Genomic DNA, 12732 nt, shown 5'->3' with positions numbered 1-12732 from the left:
ATTAGTGCCAAAATGATTCTTTTTCATGCTAAGGACCTTAAAGAGGCAAAAGTTGGGAATTCTAGTGGAGTTTCCCAGAATGTAATGCTTTGCAAGAATTGGAGTTACTGTGCAGTGTACTTCACAGAAAATGCTTTCAGAAATACCCCATCCACGTAGGACTACGGCCTGGCCTTGCATGTATTACAAGAGTGGGGTTCATTGCTTAGCAGACGGTCCAATTAGCCAAGCAATGTGAGCGAGGTAAAGAAATTTATTTCTGTAATAGAAATACGGTACAATCTCTGGAATTCCAAAGTGAGACTCCCCAATAATTTTAAGAGCTTTCCAAATACTCTATCGTTTGTTTTTCTCAAGTAAGTATACAGAAGAATTTAGCATCAGATCAAACCACATCCTCTTAGTTCAATACACATACTCTTCCATCTGTCATACATTGATAATACCAAATTATCCCGGGAATTGTCTCTTTGTTTTGACTCGCCTATCACAACAAATAGTAGGATGAAATCCAATCAACAGGAATCATGTTTACATTCAGAGGATCAGTTACTATAAACAAGGAGTTTCAATTAACACCTGTAGAGTAGAGGAGAAACTAAAACCGAGAGGAAGCTCCCTTTCTCACCTATGTTACAATGCAGGAAGGGTTTGTGTTTGCCTACGTGACTCTCTCGCTTCAAGGAAATGGAGATTTCAATGAGTTTATTCTTTGGAATAAATATTTCTATCATGGCAATTATCAGTTCATTTGGGAGGCTGGAGAAATTGGTTAACCATCCAATCTAGCAGCTAAGACTCAACTTTAAAATTAAGAGTTCTGATAGAAATCCTCAGATAAAATAAGGTAAAAAGATAAATATTTTTCACCTTCAAAATAAGATTCTTAACATGGTTAGACAGACATATTGCCAGTTATAATGTTATGAAAATAACATTTAAGAGTTATATTAAATATTTAGAAAGCGGAGATGCAGGTAATTGGCCATTCCGTTATCAAAACAAGCACAGATAGGCAGGACAGACTTTTCTATACGTCAGGGCCAAACTGTGGTAAATCCCACATTATTCTTCTTACACACATATTTTAAACCAACTCTTGTTATTCTCTTATGGAAAATCTTCCACTTAAGTTCTCCCTCTCACACGTTCAAGTGAGCAAATATGCTATGTATGAACATCTAGAAAAGAAAAACTAGGACAATGCTCTTTGTTCCTATGCTCTACCAACATAATCATCTGAAGTCATAAATAAGCCAAGAGAGTGGGATCCAAAAGCTTACAAATGTATTGTTTAGTTGGGATGAAGCATAGTGCTTCAAAATAACTATCCAATTTTTTTCACTCCAGGGGTCTCTAGTTATTTGTTTTCATGTTGGAAGAAATTAGCCAAAAGTTGTATTGTTGGAGCAAGGCTATGCCGTACCAGGAAAGATTGTTAGTCACACAGGAATATTCCTTAGAGGGTAAAAATTTACAAGAAAGCTAGTGCTTTTCAGCCATTCATATCACTTCTGAGAAAGATAACATCAGCTGCTGAAGAAGCCAAAGGGAATGCATTAGAAATGATCATGTGTATAATACATAAATGGAAAGCAAAATAATATGACAGTACGTTTAATCTCTGGCATGGGTTATATTTATATTTACCAAAGTATGATAGTAATCTATTCTAGAACATGCTATTGCTTACACATCAATGTTTGAGGGATTGACTTGCAGGAAATAGGGCTTGGTCCAAACCAGAGTTCCTTATACTGAAAGGACATGGCTCATGAGTAGAAAAAAATGCTGCATTTCTCTTGATGATAGGCTTATAAACAGATACTATTCATATTTCCTAAGATGTAGGCCATAGATCCATCACAATAGCTGAAAGGAGAGAACGGGCTAATTTGTTACACGCACACACACGTACACACACATCTCTCATTGTCTTTGCCTTTTCTGCAAAGGCTACCTTGCAAAATTACAAGATAGAAAATAATCATTAAACTGAAAACTGAAAACAAAAAATCAAAACAATCAAAATAAAGCCAATTACTAGCTAAAACTGTTGAATTTTTGTCACCTGCAATATGAAAAAAGGCTTTGCCTGATATCAAAATGTCATCATAACCCTCCTTAGGTTCATTTGCACTCAAATTCTGCAGATTCAGACTTCATTCCTGATCTGTCAATAACAATACTTCACCTTCATTTACACATGTAAAGTACTGTATGATAGATTCATTTGCGGTTTATGCCTAACAACACCACCAAGTGCAGACACACTCCCAAACAAGTGGCAGACTTGTTGTAAAACATGATGTTTTGGTGCTTAATTTGTAAAATCATAACATAATTTGACATTTAATAGGCTTTCCTTAATCTCTCTTTATGATCCAACATTTTTGTGTATCCAAAGTTCTGCAGGCCCGTTTATGTTGGATAAGTGAGACTCTACTGTATATATATCAACCCCTTCCCTGTCTCCTCCCCCACAATTTCCTTTTTTGGTGATCTATCCTTAATCCCAAAATGTATGCATCCTTGTGAAGTCAGCTTGCTGAGTCTAACTTTAAATATTATTTTATAGATCATTTGAAAAAAACAACACAAATGACCCTATGACTCTAGTTCAGTTGGAGAAGCAAGCCATTGGCACTTTCCTTCAGCAGAAGCTGGTAGAGAACAAGCAGGAAGAGATATCTCCACCTGTGAATCTTGTCCTTTGGAGCTTCCATCCCACACTTTTCTTATTTTCTTGAGTCCTGACAGCTCCTATGTCTGGCTAGCTTTTTCTGGACACTTTGTCAAGGAATGTTGGGCTGCCTAGAACAAGATCGTCCATCATTCCTCACTAGGTGGCAGCTGAAGCTGGTGGATGCCCTGTCAGTGGAGAGGTGACTCTTTGCCAGGTTCTCAGTAGCTTTAAAGGAGCTATCCAGTTTGCTGAATCTGGTCAGGAAGAAAATCAGTACTTTGGAGAGTACCTTTTAACCCTAAATTGCTATCTGGAGTGAATTTGCCTCCTAACTCACATAAGTGGTGACATAACTACCAGTGCTATATGGTGCTTCATAAAGGTTTATCCATTCATTCTTAGAGTCATAGTGTTAGGCATGTTGTCCATTTCCCAGTGTTTCCCCTCTAGCTGCTGGTGGTCATGTTTAAGTCCAGCTAGTAGTTCAATTGTCCACATAACTCAGTGAGAAAGTTTGAGAGCATACAGACATATAATTGCTTCTGGAAGGAACAACCTACTAAGTCAGACTTCCACCTTCACAGAACTCCATGAAAATGAAAAACTACAAATAAAGAAACTGCTAATTTTAACAGATCTAGGAATTTCTAGATCTTCTAACATGACTATATGGTTGATATCTGCTGGAAGCTGACATAGACTCACACCTAGAGGTTCCTAGACAAATGTACTCTTTATAAATCTCAAAGTCTTCCAGGTCGACCAGAGGAAGTTGAGCATAAAGCCACACTAGAAGACTTAAAGATTCCTAGAGAAAACATTTTAATTAAATCTGTGAATTATCAAGTCTGCAAAAGTCAAAACCACAAAGGTAGAGGGATGACTGCACTCTGTTTTTTGATGGCTCCACTGAATTCTTCCCATTGCACTATCCAAAAAGAAAGGATATCTGGGCAGACAGAGCATTCTAGAGGGAGAAGGAACAATTACAGAAAGCAGCAACCATCACTTGCCCAATCTCCCAGCTGGGAAAAAGAAATCACTGAGTGATTCTGTGGATGCCACAACGTCTCCTCTCACTCATCATCTTTCTGTTTGAATGACATATTTTCATAAGTGGGTGGTAAAATGTGTAAGGAAGAGAAAGGCAGCAGTGTCTTCTTGCCTCCTCCTCCTCCTTGCTCAACTCTCTGCACTTTGGCAGGGCAGATGGGGCAATGTAGCATACAGTATTGCTCACACAAAAACCAGCCAGATTCTCCTTTCACACAGAGATTATCTGGGGGCATTTCAGGTTGCTGCACCATCCCAAAGCTCCAGTGCTTTTCCTGCTTAACGGGGGGATGAAGTTAGAGAACCATGTGCTTTGGCAACATGCGCGTGTCCCTTCATACAAACATACTCAAGGTGGGAGTAAAACACATGGCAAAAATTCTTGGAAGCCTAGGCTGAACTGTATGGGAAATTGTGACTGTCAGAAAGTGTCTCATGAACACCTAGCTGTGTGAGCATTGCTGAAACATTGGTATGTTGCAGCAATGCTCAAATATACATGTATGTAGGAACACATACCAATGTATGTATTAAACCATATCTTATATTTTGTCTGACTTGGAAAGGTGGTGAGCTAGGAGAAGGAGCAGCAGTGGACTTTATCTCTCTTTTAGTAGCAAGGATTGGTCAAATGAAGGTTTCTGCCATCTCTAACTGAACCTTGGCTGAGCCTTTCATTGGGATTCATCACACTTTACTCATGGAAATGATGATGATGGTATTTAAACAATGTTTTCATCTGGGTTGTTGTATGTCTTTCGGGCTATGTGGCCATGTTCCAGAAGTATTCTCTCCTGATGTTTCGCCCACATCTATGGCAGGCATCCTCAGAGGTTGTGAGGTATCTCTCATGTCCCCACATGGAGCTGGAGCTGATAGAGAAAGCTCATCTGTGCTCTCCCCGTATGGGTTTTGAACCTAGCAGCCTACAGGTCAGCAACCCAACTTTCAAGTCACAAGGCTTTTATCCCCTAGGCCACCGGAGGCTCCAGGGGGTAGCGGTACAAGTAGGGAGAAAATGAGAGGGAAAAGGGAGTAGGGGAGAGGGAGGGAGAGAGGGGGAGGGAAAGAGAAGAAGGGGAAAGGGAGAGGGAGAGAGGGCTGGAGAAAGAAGAAGAGAGTGAAGGAGAGAGAGGGGAATAGATGTAAAAGGGGGAAGAAAGGGAGAGGGAAAAGAAAGAGAGGGAGAAGGGGAGAGGAAAGAAATAGGGGGAAAGAGGGAAAGGGGAAAGGGAGGAAAAGAAAGGGAGAAAGAAGAAGGAAGTGAAGAAGAGGGGGGGAATAGAGTAAAAGGGGGAGAAAGGGAGAGGGAAAGGGAAGAGAGGGGGAGAGCGAGTGAGAGGAACAGAAAATTGAAAGAGGGAGAAAGAAGAGGGGCGTGAAGGAGAGGGGGGAATAGAGGTAAAAGTGGGGGAGAAAGGGAGAGGGAAAAGGAAGAGAGGGAGAAAGAGAGAGGAAGAGAAGAAGGGGAAAAGAGGAAAAAGGGGAGAGAGGACAAGAAATGGAGGGAGGAAGAAAGAAGAGGGGATTGAAGAAGAGGAAAAGGGGAGAGGGAGGGAGGGAACGAGAAGGGAAAGAGGAAAAAGGGAAGAGAAAGGGAGAGAAGAGAAGGAAAAGAAAGGGAAGGAGACAGGGAGAAAGAAGAAGGGAGTGAATGAGAGGGAGGGGATAGAGGTAAAGGGGGGAGAAAGGGAGAGAAGAAGGGAGGGGGAAAGAGTGAAAAGGGGAGAGTGAGGGAGAGAAAAGAGGAGAGGGAGGGATGGAGCGAGAGAGCCTGCCTGCCTGCCTGCCTTTGACGCTGCTTTCCAGGAGCTGCGCGCGGAGAGGACCCGAGTAGCAGAACGGGGAGGGAGGGAGGAGGAGGGAGGGCGAGGGGAGGAGGGAGGAGGGAGGGAGGAGGAGGGGAGAGCGGAGCGCGCGCTGGGCGCCAGGAGCTGAGTGGACGGCTCGAGGCGGAGGCGGCGGCGCGTGCGGGAGCAAGAGCAGGCAGCCAGGCAGCAGCAGCGGCATCTCCTCTTCCAGGGAAACGCTCCCTCGGCTGCCTGTGCCTGCCTTTCCCTCAGTCGCTGGAACCCGGAGAAAGCGGCAAGGTAAGGGCAGCCTGGGCTCGGGCTCGTTTCCTCCTCTTTCCAAACTCCGAGGGGGAGAAGAGGCGTGCGTGTCGCGGCTTCTTCCTTTCCTTTCCCCCTGTGCAAAGGGGCTGGTGTGGGCTTCTCTTCCCACTAAGCAGCGCCTCCTTCTCCCTTAGATGCTCCTCCGGGTCCCAGCCTTCGCCTGCTGCGTCTGGGCAGCCGCTTGGTGCAGTCAAGGGATGCTGATGGTCGCAGCCTCGGCAGCAGCAGCCGCCGCCGCATCCTCCTCCTCCTCTTCCTCCTCTTCTTCCTCCTCCTCGGCAGGAGCCACCGCCGGGAGCAAATCGGAAAGCGGCAATTTCCTGGACGATAAACAGTGGCTCACCACGATCTCCCAGTACGACAAGGAGGTCGGGCAGTGGAACAAATTCCGAGACGTAAGTGGGTGCCTTGCTTCCTTCCCTTCCCTGGCTTCCCTCGCCCTCCTCTGATCACCTTTCCTGCAGGAAGAAGCAGCGCTCCCTTTCTTTCTCTGTCTCTCTCTATGTCTTGCCTCCCTCCCTCCCCATTGGTTTGAATCTGGCATGGCTCCTCTGCATTGGTTTCAGGGAAGCCTCCTTTCCTGATGCATGTTCAGTCTCAACTTTTTTTGGGGGGGGGGGGGGGGGGAGGGGGTTGGGTTGGGAAAAGTGATTTGGGCGAAGGGCTGCGACCCATTAGAGCAGGCATGGGCAAACTTCGGCCCTCCGGGTGTTTTGGACTCCAACTCCCACAATTCCTAACAGCCGGTAGGAATTGTGGGAGTTGGAGTCCAAAACACCCGGAGGGCCGAAGTTTGCCCATGCCTGCAACAGGGTCAGGATCGATCGGATGGCTTCATGGAGAACCTCTAAAAGGAGGGAAAGAGATTGGGAGAAAGAGAGAAAGAGAGAGAGAAGTCTACTTTGGAAGACGTGGATGTCTCCAAAGAAATCAAAGGCCCCTGATTGATGGTGATGCACTGCTGGAGAAAAGAAAGGAGTTCAGGCGGGCGTCCTTTCCCACCCCATTCAACTCTGTGCAAAGATGAATGTGGATTGGCAAAGTCAAAGGTCCAGGGAAGAGACTTGGGGCTTTGTTTTGGTGTGTGTCGAGGACGACTTGAGAAACTGTAAGTCGCTTCTGGTGTGAGAGAATTGGCCATCTGCAAGGACAGATGTTTGATGTTTTCTCATCCTTGTGGGAGGCTTCTCTCATCTCCCGCCATGGAGCTGGAGCTGACAGAGGGAGCTCATCCACACTCTCCTCGGATTCGAACCAGTAACCTTCAGGTCAGCAACCCAACCTTCAATTCAGCAGCCCTGCCGGCACAAGGGCCCACAAGGAGAGATAAATCACCATAAACAACCCCATAGAGTGCAACTCCCGTATCAGTGGGACCAGTGGTTTCATTCATTCTCTTGATTCTACACATGTAGAATCATAAGAGTTGGAAGAGAACTCGCGTGCCATCCAGTCCAACCCCCTGCAAGAAGCAAGAAAATCGCATTAAAATCACCCCCGACAGATGGCCATCCAGCTTCTGCTTAAAAGCCTTCAAAGAAGGAGCCTCTACCACACTCTGGGGCAGAGAGTTCCACTGCTAAACAGCTCTCACAGTGAGGAAGTTCTTCCTGATGTTCAGGTGGAATCTCCTTTCCTGTAGTTTGAAGCTATTGTTCCGCATCCTAGTTTCCAGGGCAGCCGAAAACAAGCTTGCTCCCTCCTTTCTATGACTTCCCCTCACATATTTATACATGGCCCTCATTATATCTCTTTTCAGCCTTCTCTTCTGCAGGCTAAACATGTCCGGCTCTTTAAGCCACTCATCATAGGACTTATTCTCTTTAAGCCACTCCAGACCCTTGATCATTTTAGTTGCCCTATTCCATCAGTCTGACAAATATCTCTCTAAGCATTTTTTGGTCCTTTAGTGCAGCTGTATGATAGTTTTGGGCCAGAGATCCTTTATTTCAATAGAAGTCACTATTATCCACTGCTATGGATACGGGGGTTGCACTGTGTGCTATCAATCTGCTCTGCCTTCTACTGGCTCCCCTCTACTTTAGAAGTGTCTCCATGAAGCCTCACCAAAGTTAGCATATCTTCCAGTGGATGGCATTTTTCTTTCAACTGGCTTTTGGTATTAAAACAAAGGTAACAATGAACATATTGCCTGGTTTATATCTTCAGGATGAGGTGGAATATGAAACCAAATGACTAAAATCCCTACAGAGATCTCTCTATATTTTACTTAAATCCAAACCTAGACAAATATTCACATAGCCCATGAACATTTATATGGGAGGTTTCAGCTACCTGTGTAACATTAGGCATCATGAAGGCATAGTTCATATAGGTAGACATTTGATTTATCTATATGGGTCTAAATCCAATTAATAGTTCCAACTGGAGTAGACCCATTGAATCAACTGGATAATCTGCAATCCAACCCTTCTACAAATCCTACTAATTCAATATGTCTACTGCTTTCATGGATTGTTTCCTAGTGAAACTGCATCCACCGCCAAACAATTGCAGAAGAAATCTGGAGGCCCTCTATACTCTTTACAATTTAAGTCAGTTTCAAACCAGTATTGGCAAAAGTAGTTTCACTGCGCAGATGATTACATATGAAATCCTGGAACCAGTTTGAGGCCTGGATGGTGGTTACACAAACCACAGAGCACTGTTGCACATTAAGGACTATCTTTCATGCACCTTTATGAGTATTTGTGGTCTGGCTGCAGTTAGAAGCTTGCTTCGAACTGCATTAAATGATTGGTGTAGAGCAAAATTGCCATCGAGGGGTGATTTGAAAGGGACAAAGGTTGCCTCTTTGAAGCCTAGTCCCATGGCAAAAATATCTTGGTTGAGTTGGATGTGAGTTAGGTCTTCCATGGCTTGGCTGATGCTAGTTTATCATCTCTCATCATACTGTTCTGCTTAGAGATTTGTATTCTGCAATGGCAAGAGTGCAATGGGCATTAGGCACATGGCATTTTTGTGGGTCTCTGGATGAGGGAAGAAACCAGAATAAGTAAAAAAAGAGACACCCCTAGTTGTAGTTCCTCCTCCAATTGCTTTTGTTCTGATCAGATGGGATCAACCCAAGAACAGAGCTAAGTGAATGCATGCAGCATGCAGGCCAGTTCAGTCTGTAGGGGAAAAAAATCTTCTGAATGAATGATGGAAGCAGTGGGGGAAGGGTATAGATTTGGAAGCACTTTCATTCATTTCCTTCAGCCTTTTAGTACGGTATCATGAGACCCCCATCTGGAACTTTTAAACTCTTCAGAAAGAGTCCAAGACATTGCATTGAAACCATATGAATGATTTTCCATATTACTTTTGCATGATGGAGTAAAAAAAGGAGGTTTCTTGGCTTCTGAGCAGTTAAAGTATGTTTTTAATGGAGAAAACTTTGAACTTTACAATCTGACCTGTGTATTGCTCATTGGAAACAAGTTCTACACCATTCATTGAAGTGTACTTCCAAGTAAATGTCTAATGGATTGTTGCAGTCTCAGTCTACTAGGGAATGAAGATAGTGTGGATTCTTTCTGAACATCCCTACAGAAAATAGTCCATGTTCAGAATACAGTGTTTTGGAAATGGAGCCACAACAGCAACAACAAATATTTTGTTTGTATCGTCCCATGAAATACTTACTTTTTTATTAATGTCTAAACAAGAAGCCTGGAAAGAATAGTTTAAATTATGTTGTCATTAAGAAAAACAGAAGTGGAAGGCCTAATGGATTTTTTCATCAATGTGTTTGTACATAAAACCGTTTTCTGAACTGTTGAAAAACTTACCGATTTCTTGACACATTTTAGGACACCTTTCATGAATATTTTATTTTCTAAAGTTGCTGGCTAATATATCAAAAACCTAGAGCAAGTGGTTCTCTTTTGCCTCTGTTGCGTGCAATACGATGAAAGGCTTTTTTTTAATTGAGGGAATAGCTCATTTCTTTTCTCTTGAGGAATCATTTTTGGAGGTTTTGGTTTTTCCTAGATTTTCTTAAAAGCTGAGGAATTAATATTGCAGGAGAAAGTAATGTGACAAAAGAGTTTTACTACAGTATTTCTTACAGAAAGGAGTCAAGAACATAATAGCTGTTTGGGGAAGTAAACTAAGTGCAGTATTTAAGAACAGGCTATGTCCATACTTCAAATTATAGTTATCTTATGAATGCACTATAGCTAAATTTGCATTTAAGATTATACTCTGCTTCGTCGAACACAATAATATTGTCTTCTGCTTATTAATTCATACAGTTTAAGAAAGCAAAGTGTATCAATCTGTATCTTATGCTTGCTTACATGGGAATTACAGACATCCTTCTACTAAGAAAAGGATTAGACTCTAAATCAATGTTCAAGGGTTTTTCTCCATTTTTGTTTTGAAATGAAAGATGGCTGAAAATGGATTTTACTATATAGTCTGTCAAGTGAGTATATATTTCTTATTTGTTGCAGCCGAGTGGCAATTAATTGAACATATTGATTGGGATTCTAATGCAGTGTTGCGAAACTTATTATAACATTGGAGGTAGATTTACTTGCACAAAGTGTTTAGCATATGTTAACAACTGCATTTTCCGTGAAGCTCTTTCCCAGAAGGAGGGAAGGAATTAGACATTCAAAGGGTATAACAATGCTCTTCCATGGTTTCCTACATTGGTGAAAAATCTCACCTTCTATTTTTAAAACTCTGTAATTTGTTTCGTAATCCTATTTGTAATCCCATAAAGCATGTTTTCTGTGAGACTTCAACAAGTCTCTTCAATAGTTTCTCAACGTCTTTTTTCTTTCAACTGCTCTCTAAGTAATGTATTCCTGTGCTATTTCTTCTGAACTGCCAGTGACTATTTAAATCACAGAGTTGGAAGGGACCTTGACTTTATAATGCAGAATTAGATGTTTGAGACTTTCCAGGAAAAGTTGTATGTAATTATTGTAGGATACATGACTCCTGTCAAATTATTATACTGATAGGTCTGTTCAACATATACACATCATCTTGTTACTTCAACATTCTATGTTGATGTCATTAATGCCTCATCTTGTAAAGCTGGAAAAAGTAAATGCAGTGTAGTTTCATTTAGTAGGTTGCCTTGAATCCCAGCTTTGGGAGAAAGAAATCTGTGTGAATAAAGAAATAGGATAGAACAGAATGGTGTAATGTTATATACTAATTTTTGATGCAAACAGGTATCTATTTCAGTAAAATAGAAAGAAAAAGGTGTTTACCTATTTTTTAAAGTTGACCTAAAGTCACCAAATACCATCTGATTCTTGGAGCTCAGCAGGATCAGACCTGGTTATTATTTGTATAGAACAGTGGTTCTCATCCTGTGGGTCCCCAGGTGTTTTGGCCTACAACTCTCAGAAATCCTAGCCAGTTTGCCAGCTATTAGGATTTCTATGAGTTGAAGGGAAAAACATCTGGGGACCCACAAGTTGAGAACCACTGGTATAGAAGATATCCAATGAAAACCAGATGGTGTAGGCTGACAGGTGACCAGATGGCATATAGATATAACACTCTTTAAAGCATTTAGAGGAAGCCCTTCCAATATATTTCTCTAAGACTGTGTTACAATTTCACACTGATTTCCCTAGGAATTCAATGGTATGTATGCATGATTAGAGAAGACCAGGATTTAATTGTTAGATGCCATCATAATTGTTAGATGTCTATCCAATATAATCAACAATCTTCATAGGACCATGTCAGCTGCATGATTGAGGACTAGGAAAAGTCAGTTAATAGATAAAACCTAATACCTGGAGTACCAAATCCTTTATTTATTTATTTATTTTTACAAAATCTCTTACATGGGAAAAATTTCAGCTGGTTCTTTTTGGTGCAGTAACATCCAAGTCAGGTAGGTTGTGCCTGTTCAATCTTTCACAAAGACTCCATCCACACAGCTGAATAAAATCCCACATTATCTGCTTTGAACTAGAATATATGGTGGTGTGGACTCAGATAACCCAGATCAAAGCAGATATTGTAGGATTTTCTTCCTAGATATTCTGGGTTATATGGCTGTGTGGAAGGGTCCTAAGATGCAGTTGTTAATGGCATAGCCCTCTGCCACAAAATAAAGCATTAGTCTGATAATAGTCTCTGCCACTAAAGAATATTGTAGTCAGATCCATACTTACTACCTTCTGGATTCACTGTAATCATATTGCACTTATGTTGGTTTTACAAAGAGAACATGAATGAGAAAAATTTGAATGGAAAAAGACATAATGATTCCACCCTCCAGAAACAACTAGCTGAGAAGTCAAGGTGACTGAAATCCTTAGGGCTATTCTGAAATAAATAATTAAGTCTGTGCTTTTAGTTTGGAGAGGCCATACAGCTAGTGAAGATCTAAAAAGATATATTTTGAAAACTCAGTACAAAAGTCTTCATTTGTGCTGTCCTGACCTGATTACAACTTCATTCTTTTCAAGTGCAGAGAGGATTTAGAGTGTTTAAACAGCAGTGAATTGCATGACAAGCATGCTTTCAGTAAAATAGAGGGAAAATCCGGTCTATCTAAGAGGTAATTCTGGTGTGAAAAGAAGTATTTAACGGCTTAACTCAGGAGTTAACTGACAGGATTGATTAATGTGTAAGATAATGACCCTGACTTCTGGCTCATTGGCTCAGCTTTCCAGAGGTGATTTAGAACACAATGAAAGGGAAATAGAGAGCAGTTCAGAAATAATTGTCCGTAATCAGGAATGTTTTAAAATAATGTTGGTTTCACATTGTTTCTACTTTGCCTGAAATCCCATAATGTTGGCACAAGATTAAATAGGCTTAATCACTAAAATTAACTGGCATAAGTATAAAAGAATCTGTATTGCTTTATCTATAATCTGATTTATTGTTTTT

General features: G+C 41.6%; 1 protein-coding gene across 1 annotated transcript in view; it reads left to right on the top strand.

Moving 5' to 3' along the window:
• Positions 1–5693: 5693 nt before the first annotated feature.
• The window catches only part of spock3 (SPARC (osteonectin), cwcv and kazal like domains proteoglycan 3), a 158446-nt gene continuing 151407 nt past the window's right edge, over positions 5694–12732 (top strand). The window contains exons 1-2 of the mRNA XM_062981360.1: positions 5694–5829; positions 5988–6248. Of these exons, the coding sequence (XP_062837430.1) occupies positions 5988–6248 (261 nt within the window). The 5' untranslated portion in view covers positions 5694–5829. The remainder of the gene's footprint in view (positions 5830–5987; positions 6249–12732) is intronic.

Source organism: Anolis carolinensis, chromosome 5, assembly GCF_035594765.1.
Source record: "Anolis carolinensis isolate JA03-04 chromosome 5, rAnoCar3.1.pri, whole genome shotgun sequence".
NCBI lineage: Eukaryota > Metazoa > Chordata > Lepidosauria > Squamata > Dactyloidae > Anolis > Anolis carolinensis.
This window is presented reverse-complemented; position numbering and strand designations above follow the sequence as displayed.